Genomic DNA, 19909 nt, shown 5'->3' with positions numbered 1-19909 from the left:
TGTATTGGATTTCATAGTCGGGCGGTCAATGCAACCAGAAGGCCCAAATGACTATTGATGAACTCTCGGACGGTCCTAGTGACAAGATGGCCTTGAGGATAGTTTGAGCAGTTTCCCTCAAGAGCCAGATAGCTCAACATGGTTTTCGATGAAAGCAGACAGGACAATCCATGAACAAGAAGATCATTACTTGTGCACTGCATATTGATGTATGTTTGATATTCTTTGACTTTGTGTACTTTTTTTGATGTGTGGACAATGCTTGGATTTATGGCATGTGATATATACCTTCATAAGGTCAAAAAAATCTGAACTTACGAATTCAGAGATTTGAGAAAGAAATAATAGTGAAGAAGGACAAAGACAAAAACAAAGCTTTTGAAAGATCAAAAATAAATAAACTAACAAGCCTAGCTACTAAGGAGAGGAAATCAAAAGATAATATCAAAGGAAGACTTTAATTAAGGCATTAACCAAAAAAAAAAAACAAAACAAAACAAAACAAAAAACAAACAAACAAAAACCCCAAAAAAAAAACAAAAAACAAAAAACAAAATAGCAAAACAGAGAACTGTAAACTCTAGACCTAAAGCACTAAGAGCTAGAACTAAACATTAAACTAAACTTTAAAAAAGACTTCGACTCAAAAGTGCAACCATTAACTCCAATGTCTGTCCAAACAAGGTTCATCAACTCTATAGAGCATTGAATTATGAATTAAGTGGGCTTTTCAGCTCCCCACTGCTATAAAACTTACTCCTTACAATTTTAAACATTCCAAAAGTGAAATACCAAAGATAAACTTACTACGATTCATGAAAGAACGAACCTTTTTCAAAATCTTATTGAAACTATAACCTTTTTCGATAAGCAACAAAATAAGATGGCATGATTGAGAGATAAAGGCAAATTTAGTTGAGCAAAGACGAGAATCTAAAAAGTTGAGAGCAGATAACACCATACTTAGCAGCTGTATTAGAAATATTAGAAGAAAAGTGTGGCATCTGAATGATCTTTAAGTTAGCGTATTCAGGTTGTAAGCGTTTGTCATAAATATCTACTACGAAGCCTGAAGATGATCGAGTGATCTTAAGGTCTAAAAAAGCACAACTATCGCTATTCGAGGTGCGGTTAAGTTCACAAAATTCCTTGGGATAGATCCCTTCACCTAAGGAATTTGGACTGATATACAAAAACTCTTGAAAGGAAGGAATGTCGAGAACGAAGAGGTCATCTGCAAAACGTCTCACATTACAAAGTTTGTGAAGAAAGATAGGACAAGTATTAGCAGAAATAAAGAGGTCATTTACAAAACGTCTCACATTACAAAGTTTGTGACGAAAGATAGGACAAGTATTAGCAGAAATAATGCTTCCATAAAATCAAACTCATAAGTAAAAAGATAAAAATTAGCAAGAAAGACGGCACAATTGGTACCCATGGGAATACCAATTGCTTGCTTAAATAAAGAGTCACCTAAGGATATATAAAGGTTATCTAGAAGAAAATCTAACCAAGTACAAATGTCATCTTTGTCTACAATTTTGGTGAATCTTTTCTTTCTCTTATCTACATCTTGATTTTTACTTTTTAACCAAGAAAAATCAAAATGCAAAGCTGACTTTTCTACTAATAAATCCTTGCATCTATCCTTTTCTAATCTATAGGCAAAAACTTTCGTCATAGGGGATCTAATCCTTACACGTAAGTCTTCTAAGTCGAAGGTTTGAAGGCATAAAGGAGACGACTTTTCAACCAGGCTCAAAGAGGAGTTTAAGAATTTCAAAACGGGAACTACTCCTACAGAGTCTTTTAAGACCCGACTCGTGTCTGTAGGCACGTCAGCATCTTTAAGAAGATTTTTCCAAAGGTCATGGACACTAGGTAAAATGGCTTTAAAGCAATGACTAAGCCATTTAGAAACATCCGTCAGAGATGTATTGCAAGAAGCAGCTATGAACCTGGGCTTTATAGGATTCTTATGAAACTTCCAAACTGTATACAAAAAAGGCAAAGTAGGGTTGCAATTGAAACCAAACGATTTACAAAAATCTTGGTGTTTCAAGATAACGTCTTGAGAGGAAAGTGAACAGCTAGAATAAGTCTGAGAGAAAGATTTCACTTCACTTAACAAAACATTCTAAGTAAAACTTTTTACGAGTAAAAACAAAATTGTTAGAACACTTGTCTACTTAGGAAATAACATCTCGATGAAATTTCTTGAGGGCAACTAGATCGCTAGAAGATAAAGAATATACCTAGATGAATCCAGGAACATGCCCAAATTCACCTTTTAGGAACGTGCATGTTATATACTCATGGTAGTCAACCCACAAGACTATATAACTATCAACTCTATTATGCATAGTATGGACTAGATACTACAACATCCCCACTAACGTCATCAGTGCCCAATAGTGAGTGTAGAACTCTGTATCAAGATATGCTCTCTCACACACACACACACACACACACACACACACACATGAGAGCATATATTCACACAAAGCCCTTAGTACTAAGTTTCTATCAAACCTCCGGAGATGCAGGGCAAACTCAACCATAATGAAGCCTAGCACTAAGGGAAGTAGCAAATAGAAAGAATTAGTACAACAAATAAGTAGTTGATAGGGCAAATGCACCGCTAAAGATAGAAAGAATCAGCACAATATCAATTGGCCGCTAGAAGATAAAGAATTGCTAACAGAGGGAGTACTCTTTGAACAGAATTTCGTGAGTTTCTCAGAGGCCTTTCTCAAAATAGTAGCTTTCCAATGAGAAAAAATGCCTTGAACTCCTATTCTTCTAGCTTGACTACAAAACTAGATATGCCCTTTTCTATGGCTTTAAGAAGACAAGAGTCAATTAAAGAAGAAAGTCTAACTTTAGTGCCTTTAGAAAAGAGCTCTTTGAGCGAATGAGAAGGAAGAATGGAGCAATCTGGAGTGACCACATGTCCTAAAGATTCCTCCACAAACGAAGAGAAGACAACCTTCCTACAAGGGCATTCAGTTCTAAGAATGGCTGATTTATTGTGCTCTTTCAAGTTTCTCCCAATATCACTATAATTGAAAGCTTTTTGACCTAAGATTTTTACATATTTGAAAGCTACTGAAGGATGATTCCAAACTTCTAACACAAGGGGGAAGAGCTTCCATAACCTCAAGGGATTGTAAAATAGAGCTCAATCCTATTTTATCTAGATCAAGAAAGGTAAAGATAGTAATCAACAAATCTTTTCTCAAAACTAAGGAATGGCTGGGGATAGAGCATTTAGACTTCAAAAGCTTGCCTAACAATAATCTTAATTGGGTACTATGAGAACTACTAACATCTAGATCAGTAAAAGAAAAGTTTTCGAGAGAATTGTTCCTACTATATACGCATCTCAAAACTTAGTACGAAATACACACATACATCAAGGTTTACTTAAATTAATTTAAAAAGAATTTTGACATTATACATGTCAAAAACTCAAAAAGAGAACTTACCCAAACTCATGAGCTTGGCTAAGAACACCAATCTCCGTTTATAGTCTCGACTCTCTATAGGCAAAAATTCTATTGTTAGATGAGCTAACCTCGTCTATCCTAAGTTTTTGCTATTTCTATGCTAGGAGTATTGACTAGTAGTAAGGTTGAAATTCTAGGAAATGTCAAGGAAGGAAAGGGATAAGAAGGTTGCTTAGGATGCCTTTTCCACAACATAGGCGTTTTAAGAGAGGCTTTCTTACTTTTTCGTAAAGAAGACTTGCCGTCCAAATTATATCCTTTCGGAAAGAAGGTATGCAAAGTTCTCATCCAAAAAAGCTCTCGACGCCAAGCTACTTTGTAAAACTCTCTAGAGTTTCTAAAAGAGCCTTCAATATGCTCAATAGGAAAGCAACGGAAAGATTCAAACCCAAATTTAGCAATGGCTGCATAAAGAGGTTTGACACTCTCAAGTAAAGTGCTTCTATTATGAACTCTTCTAGCGTCCCTAACATGTTCTTGAAATCTTGTAAAGGTGTTCTAAAGGTTTGGCCGACATACATTAAGGAACTATCACGGATGTTATAAACATAAATAACCTGAGAGGTGTGAACGGGGCTTAAAGGACGGTCTTTTAAAAGATGTTTCTTTCTTAAACGTCTTAAACGTTTAAGAGCCTTAAAGGTATTATTAGTAAAGTGAGTACTTACTAATATAGACTTGAATTTCGCCCAACGAATAGGACCCTCTCCAAAGTCATGCAAAGAGTTTAAATTAGATCTAGCCAAAAAGTTAAACCTTTCTCTATAAGAAGTATGAGCATGTCTAGCAATAAAATTAGAAGAAGGGTTAGAGATGCGTACCTCAGGAATGTTGACATTGGTGGAAGAAGTAGATGCATTTTCATTTTGTGTAGCCACGTCGTAAGTTTAAGATCAACGCATGCCTGAAGGCTAAAGATCCGAGGCTAGAAAAGTGCTAGCCACACGCCTCATTTGGTTAGCAGGGCTGCTGCCAAGTAGTGAGGTCCTTAAAAAAGGCTGCTTGTTACACTCAAAAGATCATCGACAATAGCATGCAATCAAGTGCACGTGGCAACTTGCTAGAATCACTACTTTACTTCCCCTCTCACAAGAAATGTTTCATGAAACCCCACAAGAAACCCTTGATCCCAAAGGACCGATTAATATTAAATAAGATTATAACTCTTATTTTGAAAATAAATAATAATAAATAATAAAGAATAAAACAAACAACAATAACAATAAAGGAAAAAAGGGAGATAAAATAAAACAAAAGCAAAACGAGACAAAACAAAACAAAAAAAAAGAGCTTACAACAACACATCACACATATATCCAACATAAACACAAATAAACAAACAAACACAACCTTCACGATAAACAAACTTAACTAACTTGTCCCAAACAATCAAAACATAAAAACGAGCTCAAAGATGAAGTAGTTGTTGGGGTATGCACACCCTCCCAAGATATATAACTTTGAAGAACAACTAGTCACCACTCGGACGAAAATCAAAAGATTTGCATGTCCACTAAGTGACTGAATTATATACCTTCATAAGGTCAAAAAAATCTGAACTTACGAATTGAGAGATTTGAGAAAAAAATAATAGTGAAGAAGGACAAAGACAAAAACAAAGCATTTGAAAGATCAAAAATAAATAAACTAACAAACCTAGCTACTAAGGATAGGAAATCAAAAGATAATATCAAACGAAGACTTTTAATTAAGACATTAACCAAAAAACAAAACAAAAAAACAAACAAACAAACAAACAAACAAACAAACAAACAAAAAAACAAAACAAAAACAAAATAGCAAAACAGAGAACTGTAAACTCTAGACCTAAAGCACTAAGAGCTAGAACCAAACATTAAGCAAAACTTTATGGCATGTGATAGTCCATTGGGCTCCAGACTACCTGGCCAATACCTAGAATACCCAGTAGATGCGAATGATGCATACTTGTTTGTTGACTAGCTTCTGTCTAGTTTTTGCAAGAGGTAAGTATACATTTATTTTAACTAACACATGTGACATGCCATAAAGAAGTACCATCAAGAACAAAGCTATTGGTTAAAGAAAAGGCATAAAGATGTTGCCACATAAGCAGATGACACCACAGATATGGGTTAAGACCAGATGCACAAGCTCAGCAGACAAGGCTAGTACTGGGAACATATGGATGTCCTGGAACATATGGATGTACTTGGAACAAATGGATATACTTGAAACAAATGGATATTCTTGGAACATATCGAACACTTGTACTCCACAATTGAGGACAACTGCAGTATAAGAGGGAGGGAATGTAACAATTTTGGCCTCCTAGCTCTATTTCACATGATGGAACCCTTGCCCAGACACCAGACAGGTGGAAGGCATAGGGACAAGGACCATAAGGTTTGCTCAAGAAAACGCACCAGTCTTGGTCAAAAAGTAAGAAAAGGCAAAAAATCAAAAAGAGTTGACCACGAGCCAGCGATATCATTGGCAAGAGGAGATTGAGCTGAACCAAAGAGCTAAAAGCCGCTTTTGCAAAAAGCAAGGCCCTGAAGTTAGAAAAGAAAAGCTTAAGAAATTTGACAAAAGTTTAGTAATATTTTATTATTAAAAAGCAAAAGGGAAAAGCAAAGAGTAAAAGGTAAAAGCAAAAGCATGGATAAGCTTTTGGCAAAAGAAAGCAAGGCTCTCCTCAAGTATAAAAAGGCTTGAACCTCCCTTGAAGCACCAGGAACGAGATTGTGGAGTGTGAGAAGATCATCTTAATCATTATCATCATCATCGTCAAACTTTTGAGAGTGGAGTTTCAACTACCACCTCTCTCCGCCTGTCTACTCCAGTGTGCCGCCGTTGCTAGCCATCTGCCACCTAGTCGCCGCTTGGTCTAAACAATGCCACCTCCCACTCTGCGTCGTCTGCATCATCTTTGCCAGCCTGCTTGTCTTCTGAAGCATTGCCAGCCAGCCAACCCTGCCAGCCAGCACTGCCAGTGCCAACGCCGCCAGCTGATGTTGACGTCACCTGCTGTCGCTTCAGCGCCTGTGAGCCACCTCCCACCTGCCCTACATAGCGCCACCACTTGACCACTACTCCCTGGGCTGGGCCACCTGCCATTTGGGACACTAACTGAACATTCAACATACACTACTATCTCGGGGACCTATATCGGTTCATACTCAACCAAACAACTTCTTGTGGATTGCATCTACTCCAGATTGGGCAACAGAGTTTTACAGCTGGTCATCATAAGCTTCGTCTTTTGCTTATATCTTTTGTGTACTTCGTCTACAAGACAGGGGACTTGGACTTGGACTTGGACTTGGATTTGGATCTAGATTTGGACTTGGACTTGGATTTGGATTTGGATCTGGACTTGGATCTAGACTTGGATCTACATATTGGATCTGGTACTAGCCCGGTGAGAGATTCTTGTGGATCATCCCCGTGGTGTGCTCGGCATCAGGGATCTTGTGCCTCGACATCGACATCGACTTGGGTTTCTAAATCGGCATATTTGTTTGATCTTGTATTCATTGATTGTATTGATCCTCGCTTGTAAGCCCATGGAATGTTCTTGAGATGCATGATTAGGGGGTTCTATGGGGCCAAAGCCCATGATTGAGGTGGCCAATGTGAAAGGAATGAGGGAGAGGCCCAAAGAGTATATTCAGTCCTCTTGAAGCAATTGCATCACATTGATAAAGTGCTCTCTCTAGTGCTCCTCTTCATTGTTGCTGAGCACCAATGCATCATTGAAGAGGACCATCACAAACTTGTTTTAGCACCTTTCATCAATCCAAAAGGCATGACTACCAACAGCTCATAATGACCTTTGAATTACAAAAAATAGTGACTTGAATATATGCTATTCCGATTCCAAGAGCTGACGATGTACATGAAGATATTCAGAAAACAGGCCTTGGGAGAACCAGCTGGGTTTTAACTTTAATAGATACCCCTGTACATGTTCAAGTATGGGTCTACTCTGAAGGCCTCACACAGTTCTAACTTCTTGCATAGGACACCATGTTAGTCTTTCTTCTGCGCTTTTGTCCATCTGATCATGCAGTTGCCACAAGTAAACCTGCTTTCCAATAAGCAAGATCCAGATGATGTCACCAGCCCATTTACCTCAACCCTGTTTCAAACTAAGCATGAACACTAGACTATGCAGGGAACAAAAGGCCATAATATGAGACCTCCATTATTGCAATACACATAGACAAATATTTATATAGAACTAAAAGCTCCCTCTAGAAAAGTCCACAAATACTTGGAAAAGGAAAAAGTGAAAAAGTGAAAGTGAAACTATCCAAAAAGCAAACTGCTCTATTGCGTAGAGAGCATAGTGGGTCCTTCACTTGACCTAAACCAAGAATCCATCATTTTACTACATTCCATGATTCTAATTTTCAAGATGATACAACACGAGGCCAACCTCATCAGACTTTGTTGATCATGCCAAAAGCCACTAATCATCATGTCTATTCCTTTTGAAAAATGAGAGCAACTTCTGCAATTTTACAAGAAACAGTATACAAAAAGGTCACCACATACTTCATCTTGCTCTTCCTCTTTCCCACCATCTTCTGATAGCAAAGTGACAACATTGAGAACAGCTACAACAGTCTTCGTTTTGCCTCCAATAAGCCACAAAATTTCCGCCATTGCTGAAACCAAAGCTCTGTAACCAAAATCAAGTTCATGTATCGGAATTCAGTTTTGCAAATTCTATTAAATACTAAGAACAATTCTATTAAATACTAAGAACATAGTTTGATCACTTTCCATCATTATCCCTAAAACTTAAAACAAAGGGCTCGCAAACAAAACACAACAGGGGCAAAATATAAAGCTGCTTATTTGGCAAGGTAACACATCCTTCTCCACATGATGCAAGTTTTGAGTTGTGTTAACTTTTTGCCCAGCTTAATTAAAAGTTTTGAGTTGTGTTGAGCATTTACTTATCCTGATTCAACAAGCTCCCATTATTGATTTGTACAACTGAATATGATCAGTGTAACTACACTATGGAGCATAGTCACAAGGGAACGGGAACATTTTGGGGAGCGGATGACTGTTTGGAACGGGAACGAAAAGCTTGAATAAAAGGGAACGGAATCGGGAACGCCACATCATTGCATAAATGTGTTTATAAATTTACTTTATATATCTGTAAATGCTTTGGAAAGAGGCATAGTAAAGAAAGAACCTCAAACCATCTCAGTAGTGGCCATGATAATGCATAGATGTGTTCTACATGATACATAGTTCACTTATATTTCTTACATGGTCTGCGGTGCCATTTTGGAACGGGAACGGGAACGTTTTGGGGAACGGATGACTGTTTGGAACGGGAACGAAAAGCTTGAATAAAAGGGAACGGAATCGGGAACGCCACATCATTGCATAAATGTGTTTATAAATTTACTTTATATATCTGTAAATGCTTTGGAAAGAGGCATAGTAAAGAAAGAACCTCAAACCATCTCAGTAGTGGCCATGATAATGCATAGATGTGTTCTACATGATACATAGTTCACTTATATTTCTTACATGGTCTGCGGTGCCATTTTGGAACGGGAACGGGAACGGCTATCTCTATGGAACGTGTTCCCCCGTTCCAAGAGCTTGGAACGACGTTCCCTTGTGACTATGCTATGGAGTGCCAAGAATCATCATAGGTATGTGCCACATCTCAATGGAGTAACATGACGCTGAAAGATGTATCCCAAGATACTATTGGCCATTCCATGTCATTAAAAGATCAATAATGTGACTTTCAAGTTAAGAGTGTCTCATCGTTGGAAGAACAGAATGCTTTTCATGTAAGCCTCTTGAGAAAGTATGTGGGACCGTAGCACGTGGACCCACTATTGGAAGATCCAATGTGGATGAGCTTGAAGGTATGTTACAACCAAACAGATTGTTTTTCACAAACAACAAAAGCTTGTGGGGAGTCGACTGCGAAGACAATATTTTGTGAAATTCAAAAACAATCCACCTATAGATGCCTGGATGGATAAGGACTGCTTCAAAACCTATCCCCGACTCCTTGAAGTCTTGACGTTTGCAGACAATTGTTTAGAAGCCGACTAGTGTGTGTGGGTCATGTCCACACTGGTGTGACAAGGACATGTCATTACCATTTAGCCACTTTAGAGGGCCTGTTCACGGGCGAGCCTTGGTCATATTGAGGCTTTTCAACCATTTCATTGTATTTGGAACAGGTGCCCGACGAGCAGCCAACTATGGACTTTTATTATATTTGGACATTGTTATTAATAAGTTAGGGTTGGCAACCCTAAAGGCCAACCAACTAGCCCTATGTTAGTAATTGACAATAGATCAGGTCTATATCAACTTGTCTATTGCATGCTTTCATTCATGCTTCCGCATAATGAGATTTGCATTTTGTGTTAATATTACAACCCTACGGATCTCTTAAACGCAAAACACGAGTGATTAGTACAAACGCCCTAAGAGGGGTGCATGCTAGACAGGGTTTTGTGTTAATGTTACAACCCCACAGATCTCCTAAACGCAAAACACGAGTGATTAGTATAAACGCCCTAAGAGGGGTGCAGGCTAGCTCACCTCCCAACCGTAGGTTCTATACTTCGAACCACCCCCGAGCCAGGGACAGGACTCCCATAAATCCATGACAATCCTTCAGCTTGCCAATCTATGTTCTGCCACACACATAGCCGGAGTCTTGGTCGAACTCTGACCAATAGTGAGGTTATGACAACAATAACCCATGTTTCACTTATATAGTGCCCACTGCCGCTATGAATAACCATCCTGTTATAAATAGCCAATACACATGGATTTATTAATAATAACCTTTGCCGCCCGTATTAGCATTCTTTCTCCTAATCCTAGGGCTCCCCTAACCTTACCGGATTAGGTCACTAATCTCGAGGATTAGTACTTAGGTATGTAACAATGAATCTCCATTATGTTAAGCACTCATGTTACATTGGTACCATAGTTTTTTTTCATACGCAGAAGATTGGCCAACCATATGTCTTCATACTCAGACGTTTGCTCGCGTATGAAAGGACAAATCATACTTGCTCCGAAAAAATTTGAATGCCAAAAATTTGTGGAAAAAAATTGGGCAAATTTTGAGGGAAATAATCATGAACGCAATCTGCACTTTGCGCGACTCACGTCCTCCACGACCCGACCCACGCCCTGCACACATCCCTGTGATCTTGGCGACATGCTCTTTCTTCCTCAGGTCTTCTGACTTATCACTCTTCTTCTCTTATATATGTGTCAATCACTCATATTTCATGTATTTTATATGTCTACTTGAGAAAATAACTTGAAAATTAGGATTCGTGTATGTTTCAAGCCAGGGGTCCAAGGCATACTTCAAACATACTTTCATACCCGTATGCATATGCCGTATGAAAAAACTCTAAGGTGCACGAAGAGGACAAACGACACCAATGTGCCATGGAGATGGAGATGGAGCGGTCCCAGGCTTCCCTTCCAGCCAAAGGACGACGTCCCCTGGAAATGGAAAAGCTCCAAGCTTCTCTTGAAACGGATTGTGAGCAAGAGGCCAAAACTTGCAAGCCGCCCTCGTAGCCAATCGGCAACCAAAGGTCAAGAAGACAAAAGAAGAAGGTGAACTGCATCGCCAAGAGTGGGACAACCATCTTAGTACCATGGTGTTACGTCCAAGACAAGTGCACACTAAAGTAGGGTCAAGCTGGAGGAGGCCAGACATGGGGCGCCTAGTGGGGAGATATCCCTAATGTGGGAAGCGGCTTATAAGTGGAGGAATAGTTATAAGTAATTGTAGGGTTAAAAGCTTATCAAAGCAATGGGGCTAATTATAAAGCCCAATGGCCTATATAAGTGAAACCTACGCTCATAATTTATTACATTCGTTTGCCAATAAGGTGATAGTTCAAGTGGTAAAGGTGTTTATCTAGGACCATGAGATCCTAGGTTCAAAACCCCATAAGGTGCTTCCTCAGCAACATGCCTACCGAGCAGTTACAAAAGCGCCTGCCGGGCGGATACAAACGATAACTACGAGGGGATCTTGGGCCTAAGGCCAATCGCACGAGGGGGGGGGGGGGGGGGTGGGTTTGTATTACGGTCATCTAGGTCTAACATCATTGAGCATGGCCCATCGGGAATGTTCACTGCGAGTGACAACACCTATAGGGTGTGGCCCAATGGTATGGGATGTTGGGTCTTACTGCGAGGGAGCTTCTACAAGGATGCAACTATGGCCACCAACTCAGTGCGAGTCTAGAGGACTCTATGGCTAGAAGGTGAGCCTTAAACATCGCCCTTGCGTGGTCCCAAGTCGGATAGTTCCAGGGCTTGATCATGGAGGACCTTAAATTGGTTTCACAACCTATGTCTAACAAACCGTGAACGCGGTAATGGGCATGGCTAGGAAGCCATGGATTCTCCCAAGAAGGGACAAGGCAGCATGGGCTGTTCCTCAATGCGAGGAAATCCTAGGAGAAGGCTCCTTTGCCCCTGAAATTTGCCCTTGTTGGTAGACAAGAATGGTAGAGTGAGTGGGGTGGGAGAGCAAAGAGGAGCACAACGTATGTGTCAGTGGAACCGCCACGACGGGCTAGAGTTAGGCAGCTAGGGTTATTGCCCAAGGGCGACCCATCAAGACCAGCCATGGCTCCCTACACTAGGCAGCTGGGTTAGCCAAGTGCAGCCTGTGAGCCCTATTCAGGCCACGCACAAGGCAGAGGCGGCCATGGTGCGCACCACTGCGCATGGGGCACAGAGTGCAGCGCAAGACAACAGGCAGCAGCCTCAGCAGTCATGCAGGGCATGTGCTGTAGCGCAGGCAGGGGACTAGGCAGCATGGGAAAGTGGGGCAGTCGCAGGTGGACAGCGAGCAGAGGAGAGCGCTGCATTCACAGTGGGTTGCGCACATGTGGCTGTGGTGGATCGTGGGAATCCCATATAGCGGACTGGAGTGTCCCTTGGGATGCACCGGAAAGCCTCAATTGCACGCCAAGTCGGGGGAGCGGGTGTAGAGCCTACCCAGAAACCACATGACTTGTGCTAGTTGATCTGTGCTTGTCACCATTTGGCCACCCAATCGGTCCACCCGTGCTTTCTCACCATGTATGTACATTGGACTGGTGTCCATGGTAGTTGTATATGCCGGGGATTGATGCCACTCATGTGATATTGTGGACTTGGCTTTCCGTTGGGACTTGTGTCTTTGTGTACATGCCTGGAAATGCCTGGTGGATTGGTGTTCCATTGGGTTTGGTACCTCGTATACTATGTGTGTGTGTGCTCCCTTGAGCTTCTTCACTATGTGTGTGTGTGCACACGTGCATTCCTAGACGGCGTCTCTGGCTTCTTGGAGTTCACTTAGCATCCGGTGCTGAGAGGGGGTGTTAGACATCATCCCCCACTTGCTGGCTTCCTATTTGGTGCCCTATTTTAGCCTCTAGGGCTGACCATGTGAGTCAGAGGGGCTGGTCACCCCTCACATATATTTTACCCATATTTATTCCCCATTTTATGGTCCTGGGTATTTTCCTAGTCGTGGAGACAATTTATCTACAGTCGGCTGCCTTCATGTAGGCATATATATAGCCGGCATGCCTCCCTCATATCTCATTGCTTGCCTAGTTGCAGTCCCTCACATACGAGGTTCTCCCCTCTTGCTCGGGACATGTATTCCTTTTGGTGGTGATATTGAGAGCAGGTTCTCACCTTTGTTTCCTCTCCATCTCTCTTTCTCTCACTCTCTCTCTTGTGTCTTTCCACTTTCTCTTCTTCCGCTGCACATTCTATCACTTTGTAGGCCTACCAAGGAGGCTAGCTTGTAGAAGTTCTCTGAGTTGTCCGCGCGCGGGTGGCTATCGACAATCTTGCATACCAGAGTGGTGGCCTCTAATTAGTAATGATGCAACAGTTGTAGCGAGGAGCTGAAGGTCCACTTTAGAGAAAGATAAGCAAGCAACGGTGGCCTTGGTCGGGGATAACGGAGCGGCTACCATGGAGTCCTCTTGAGGGTGAAGATCAGAACAGGACGAGACTTGCCGAATAGAAAATGGCAAGACCTAAGGAATGGGATGAAGAAGCCGAAGGTAAGCGGAGAGGTTACGGAAGAGGAGAGCGAGGTGCGCGTGGGGGGGGGGAGGGGGGATGCGCGCAGGAGAGAGGAGGCGCTGAGGGGGCTTGGGGGGGGGGGGGGGGGGCGCAGCCTATGTGTAGTACACATATCATAGAAGTCTTGCTAGCAGATGTACCGTTAGCCCTTAGTACCTTGGATGAACCATAAAGAGATCACCAAGCGACTCCTAGATTCCATCGGAGTGCATATGTGACAAGGGAGCAGAGGAATCCCCCTCTTGAGCATCAGGCAATGCTCGAGACCCACTCTCTCCTGCTGAACTTGTGCGAGCACTTTCCATGGTAGGCTCCAAACCAAAAGCATAAAGATAAAGTTGCAAAGCCATAGGTGAATCTGCTAAGTCACCCTCCTCCATGCACTTCGAATCCATAGGTGAATAGTTCTTGAACTTCACCAAATATCGATGTGAAACTTCACCTCGATATTTGGTGAAACACCACTGGTTGACCATGTTGGTATACTCCCCACTTAGCTTTCTCACGAGTCTTTGCATTAAAAGCTCAAAGCCCCATTGAAGATGATACCTACGAAAACCTTTGAAGCCTGCCACAAGACCATGCCATTTCTTGATACGTGATGGTTGGCTTTTCTACAAAGGTCGACTTTGCATTTTGAAACATTTATAGGCAACTCTTTCCCATGATGCGGTTATAGGTGGTCATAGGGGCAGCCCATGCTTTCCCACAACATTGGTCCACCCTTGGCCACCCTTGTCCATTGAGTCAAAGGCTGGTCAACCCTTGGTCAAACTCGGTCAATCCCTGGTCAATCTTGGTCAAACATGCTTGCCTTTGCATGTTCTCATGCCCCAAGTTTTTCCAAACCACATGCACACTATCACCCTAACGTAGTCAACCTTTCCATACACTTTGATCCGCTTTTTGACTCTGTCAAACTCAGCTTTTTGGTCAAAACAGCCCTGCTTTTTGACTTTTACCCACTCAAATGCTCATGGCTGATCTATACATGCCAACATAGGCCTTCACTGTGCATCTTCATGTGTCTTTGGTCCATGTGAATCTTCTTTGCTTTTTCCATACACTTTGATCCGCTTTTTGAGTTTTACTCTGTCAAACTCAGCTTTTTGGTCAAAACAGCCTTGCTTTTTGACTTTTACCCACTCGAATGCTCATGGCTGATCTATACATGCCAACATAGGCCTTCACTGTGCATCTTCATGTGTCTTTGGTCCATGTGAATCTTCTTTGCTTTTTCCCAAGAGAAACCGATTCTCTTCTTTGGCCTCTTTCTCGTCTCTTCATGTCATGCTTGCGTGCAGACGACCACGAGCTTGCCCCCTTGAGAAAGTTGACGTGATCCCGGCGATGGAACCTTGAAACTGGCCTTCAATAAAACTGATAGGCGGTAGACGAAAACTTCACCACACACAAGTTCTTAAAGACAGTTTAAATCACTTAAACTTGAAGAGAGAGAAAATAGAGAGAGAATGTAGATAGAGGGAGCTAGATTGCTCCTACTCAAGAGAAGTGGTGGCCCCAATCTACTCTGGCGCCCCCATAGGTATTTCTTTACTCTTCACGAAGTTGGTTACAACTTCACTGGTTCGCTCCAAGTATCCTCGGCTAGGGTGCTCCTGCACACGCACTAGCGCCCAAGGCCGGTGAGTGAAGGCTTCTTTGGCCGCCTCCTCTCAAACCCACGCTGTGGTTATGACTAGAGCCCTCTTCCATGCCTCACTTATATAGAGCCGGCTTAGGCTTGCTTTAAAGCAAGTTTTGCTTTTAAAAAGCACTTTTAAAAAGTAACTTGCTTTTAAAAAGCAATCGAAAAGCAGCTGTACTTACTTTTTATGCAAAAAATCATCCTCCTAAAAATCTCTAAAACCACTTTGAATATGAAGATGCTGTAAGAGACAAAGTTGCTCCTCTCAATGAGCCGCGAACTGATCTTCATTCCGACAATCTTGAAAATTAGGGTTAGGGTTTTTGTCGTGGCAAAACATGCACTGTGGTGACAGAGAGACTGAATTTATAGGAAAAAAAGCACCCTTACTTTAGTTTGTGCTTTTTTTTAAAGGGAACCAAAAAAATCTCAGTTATGCTTTTTTTGAAACTCATGCTTTTCCCTATATCATGCGTCTTTTAGCCCCCCTCCGTCAAGGTGGGCATCGATCTCTCTCCAAAGCAACAGCTCACCCCTCTTCTTCTGAACATTCGGAAGAAGCCTTTGTACTGGAGCTCTGCGAGTCTCTCCTTAGCTGGTCGAGTGGTGGTGGCGAACCAAGTCCTACTTACCACCGTGTTGGGCCTTCTCCAGAGCATGCATTGGTAGAAAGATTTCTCGACACGAATCCTACTGTAAACCCAACAGGGCATGCTAAGACAGATTCCAGCACGTATCCAAGAGAGAGATAAATAGAGAGAGAGGGAGAGTAGGGTTTAGAGAACTTTGCACATGACACAGACTGAGCGGGGAACAAGCCCCGCCACCTTTCATAAATTTATTCCAGATGAATCCACGGGCTCGCAAGCTAGGATCAATACATCAATGAATACAAAAGCAAACAAATATGCCGAAGTAGAAACCAATGTCGTAGTTGATGTGGAGCCACGAGATCCCATTGCCAAGCACACCGCGGGGATGGCCCACAAGATCCCTCACCGGGCTAGTACCAAATCCAAGGAAAAAATTTACCCAAAACTTAAGCAAAAGCACAAAATTCTCCACAAGTTTGATCTTCTCGAACAAAATCCAAAGTACCCCAAGCTTGAAAACGAGGTACACCAAGTGATAAGTAAAGATGATGATGTTTATAATGTTCGGCAGTAGATTTGACGCCCAATCCGGAGTAGAAACCGCCCAGAAAGGCCGTACAGCAGTTGTTTTAGGCCATGGACGGGTGTACGGACCAGAACAGGTCCACATGGCAACACAGTAAGAGTCAGTCGGCAAACAACAGCACCGTACAGTTTCGTACGAACTGTTTGGATCCATATAGCGTACGGATGGGGTTGGTGTTGAGGCACAAGGTGACGTGAGCAACATGGTTGCAAGCGATGATGGCGAGTTCCACGCTTCGATGATGATGATGATGAAGAGACGTTCATGCTTGCTTTATACTTGAGGGGATCCTGCTTTTTGCCCAAAAGCTAGCCATACTTTTGTTTTACTTTGAGCTTTGTTTTCCTTGTTTTCACTTTTTACAATAAAATACTATTCAAATAAGGCCAACTTTCCCAAGCGCTTTTGTGCTTTGCTTTTCCAACTTTAGGGCCTTGCTTTTTGGCCCTAGAGTTGCTTTTCGAAAAAGCAACTTTTTCTTTTTGGTCTTGCTCAATCCCCTCTTGCCAGTGATGCTCCCGACTTGCGGTCAACTCAGTTTGACTTTTTGTTTTTCTCTGCTTTTTGACCAAAACTGGTGCTTTTCCATGTGCAAACCTTATGGTCCCTGTCCCCATGCCTTCTTCCACTAGTCTAGTGTCATGGCAAGGGTTGTGATAAAGTGCTAGGAAGGCCAAATAGTTACATCCTATGTCTACCTTGGTGTCACACGCTTCACCATGGTTCCCACAGCTATGCAACCTTGATCTTACTCGAGCGGCAGTGCTTAGAGGCACATTTCCAAGAGCCAAAGACGAAGGGTTGGTTTTTTGACACCCTCTCCACACCAGTCTTGCTGTATGGGGTAGCTTTCTTGGTGCCAAATTTATCTAATGAGGTCAGCCACTACAACCATTACACATGGATCACACCTTTGGAGCTCCCACCGAAGATGCACTTCCACAAAGATCATTTCCTCAAGCTCACTAAGGATGGATTGATCCAACAACTGGGCCACTTGAGTGTTCACATGTCCCATGCCATGCGGATTGCAATTGGGCAGATAAGGGTTTCATCTTGCCACCGCAGAGTGGAGAGAGTTGAGCGTGTGTTTAGAGCCGGGGAGCTCATATGGAGACCCAAGGAGGAGAGGATCTGCCGATTATGTCACAGAGGTTGAGACAAAAGACAATTACATATCCCGCTGCCTATTTGGTGTTGCCTAGGTCTCTTCATGCTCGAGATCCAAAGACATAGGGACACACTCTTGAGAGAGCTTAGGCCCCAACTGTAACATGCGGAAGCCTCGGAGAAGATCGATAACTTCAATGCTCAGAAATCAGCACACTTTTCGCGTCACTGTTTTGGGCTTATTTGAGTGGTAGAAGGCCAAGGAAGAGGACCAGGGACTTGGGATTTTGTTCAGGGAAGGTTTATGTACCAAAATGCTGCCGAAATTTCCTTAGAACAGGGGTTTCTTGGCTGTGAATTGCTCTTGTAACTACAGATACCATACCCTTGTAATTTCCTTTGAATTAATTGATAAATAAATACCGAAAGGGGCGCAGGACTTCGGGGCCAATTTGGTGTTGAGCGAGGGAGCGAGGATTTTATTTGTGTGTGTGTCATAAAGTCCAGGTATTTAATTGAAAGAATTACTGCGTTATGTGTCCATAGCCCGGTTTCAGGAAGACATCGTCTGGTACTGGCCTTTGCCCCTCGAAGCGGTAGCTTTGGGAGAGGCCGGCTGGGAAGTCTTGGACGTGCCACCATTATGCTTTATTTCTGCACTCTGCGCAAGCGAGAGTGCGTCTTCAAAGGTGGCTGGCCTAAACATACGCACCTCCCATTGGATTTGCGTGTCAAGGCCATACAAAAACTGTCCTTTCTTGTCCGAATCAAATAAGCCTAATTGCAATTATAAAGTTGAAATTCTATTGGCAAACTGAAGGAATGGTTGCGCGTTCTGACGCGCTCCTCTCATAGTCACAAGGGACGGGGGATGGTAACGGGGGGCGAGGACGGGAACGGGACGGGGAACGGCCATATGTAGGGAATGGGGACGGAGGTAGGAACGGCACGTAAAAATTACTTTGTCAGTACAACCCACTCGCCTATACGGGCAAAGCTTGCATGTCCATGGTTGTGCACCACCTCCATGAGGGGATGGGGTGTGATTGACCTCATCCCACCATGTCCATCCCGTCGTCCTTCTACGGGTACTTGGAACTTGAAGAGCCACTACCACGAGGAGGATGCCATGGATGATGGATGCCTCCTTGTCACGTGATAGCTTGAGAGAGAGAGAGAGAGAGAGAGAGAGAGAGAGAGTGAGGCTTGAGCCTTGAAAGTTGAGGGAGAACTTGAGAAGTTGAGTGTGAGGGTGGGTGGGGGTGGGTGGGGTGGGTGGGTGCGTGTGTGTGTGTGTGAAGCTTGAGTGAGTGTGTGTGTGTGAGGGAGAGAGTGTGTCTTGAGAGGCTACAGCTTGCTTGTGTGAAAGCTTGAAACTTGAGACCTTGATGCTTGGCGCTCGAGGGAGAGAGAGAGTGTGTGCGCGTGTGAAGCTAAAGCTTTAAGTGTGAGGGAGTGTGTGTGTGTCTTCTTATAGGGAGGGAGGCAAGAGAGGCCAAGGCCCAAAGCCTTAGAGGCTCAAGGCCCATGGGCCAAGGCTAAAGGCCCATGAAAAGCCCCTCCCAAACGGCCAAAAAAAAAGGTCAAAAATGTGACCATTGCCCAAACAGTAACCTGCAGCCGTCCCCCACAACCGTCCCCTCCTGGATCCATCCCCGGAACGCCGTCCCTTGTGAGGGATGCCCAGCTAGGGACGTTCGTCCGTCCCCCTCCGTCCCCCTTCCATAGTGTTCCCAAGACGCCGTCTTCCCGTTCCAAGGGTCCATCCCCTCCGTCCCCTGTGACTATGGCTCCCCTGAACTCGTCTTCAAGTCGCTCAGTGTAGTGGGGCGGTAGAAACCACTGCTTAAGGTCGCGGACAAACTCGTCCCACACATAAGCTGCCATACCTAATCTGGTGTGGGCATGAGCCCACTGAGTCCACCAAGGAATGGCCTCACCTTCCAAGTACCAACTGGCTAAGATCACTCTGTTAGTATCTGTCTTTCTAATTGCGGCAAAGTAAGCTTCAAACTGATGCAACCAAGCTTCAAACTGATGCAACCAAGCTTCAAACTGTTGTGGGATCGAGTTTACCATTATACTTACTACTGAAGTTCATTTTCTCAAGAAAATGATTCGAGGGTGCTCCCGGTGTCAATCTGGCGTCCAAAGCTTTGAGGTAATGCTCGTGTTCCACGCGTCGCATGGCTTCGTCTTCTCGTTGTTGGATCTCCAATGCACGCATCTGCAACTGTCAAGCAAAGAGCTCGGCTGCGGTCGTGACCCTGCGAGAGGGTCTCTGTGTCGAGGATCTGGAATCTCGGATACGGAAGGAGGGAGGAGGAGATGGAAAACGCGACGCTAG

The 19909-nt window shown here is 43.1% G+C and overlaps 1 protein-coding gene and 1 pseudogene across 1 annotated transcript in view; both read right to left on the bottom strand.

Annotated features, from left to right (window-relative positions):
• Positions 1 to 19909, bottom strand: part of LOC147611192 (ubiquitin interaction motif-containing protein) — an 80273-nt gene that overhangs the window by 49176 nt on the left and 11188 nt on the right. Inside the window, exon 4 of the mRNA XM_086785855.1 lies at positions 8055 to 8181. Coding sequence (XP_086641981.1) covers positions 8055 to 8181 — 127 coding nt within the window. The remainder of the gene's footprint in view (positions 1 to 8054; positions 8182 to 19909) is intronic.
• On the bottom strand, positions 761 to 6611 carry LOC147611193 (uncharacterized; annotated as a pseudogene).

The sequence above is a fragment of the Cibotium barometz genome, chromosome 48, assembly GCF_041138505.1.
Source record: "Cibotium barometz isolate CiBa-2024 chromosome 48, ASM4113850v1, whole genome shotgun sequence".
NCBI lineage: Eukaryota > Viridiplantae > Streptophyta > Polypodiopsida > Cyatheales > Cibotiaceae > Cibotium > Cibotium barometz.
This window is presented reverse-complemented; position numbering and strand designations above follow the sequence as displayed.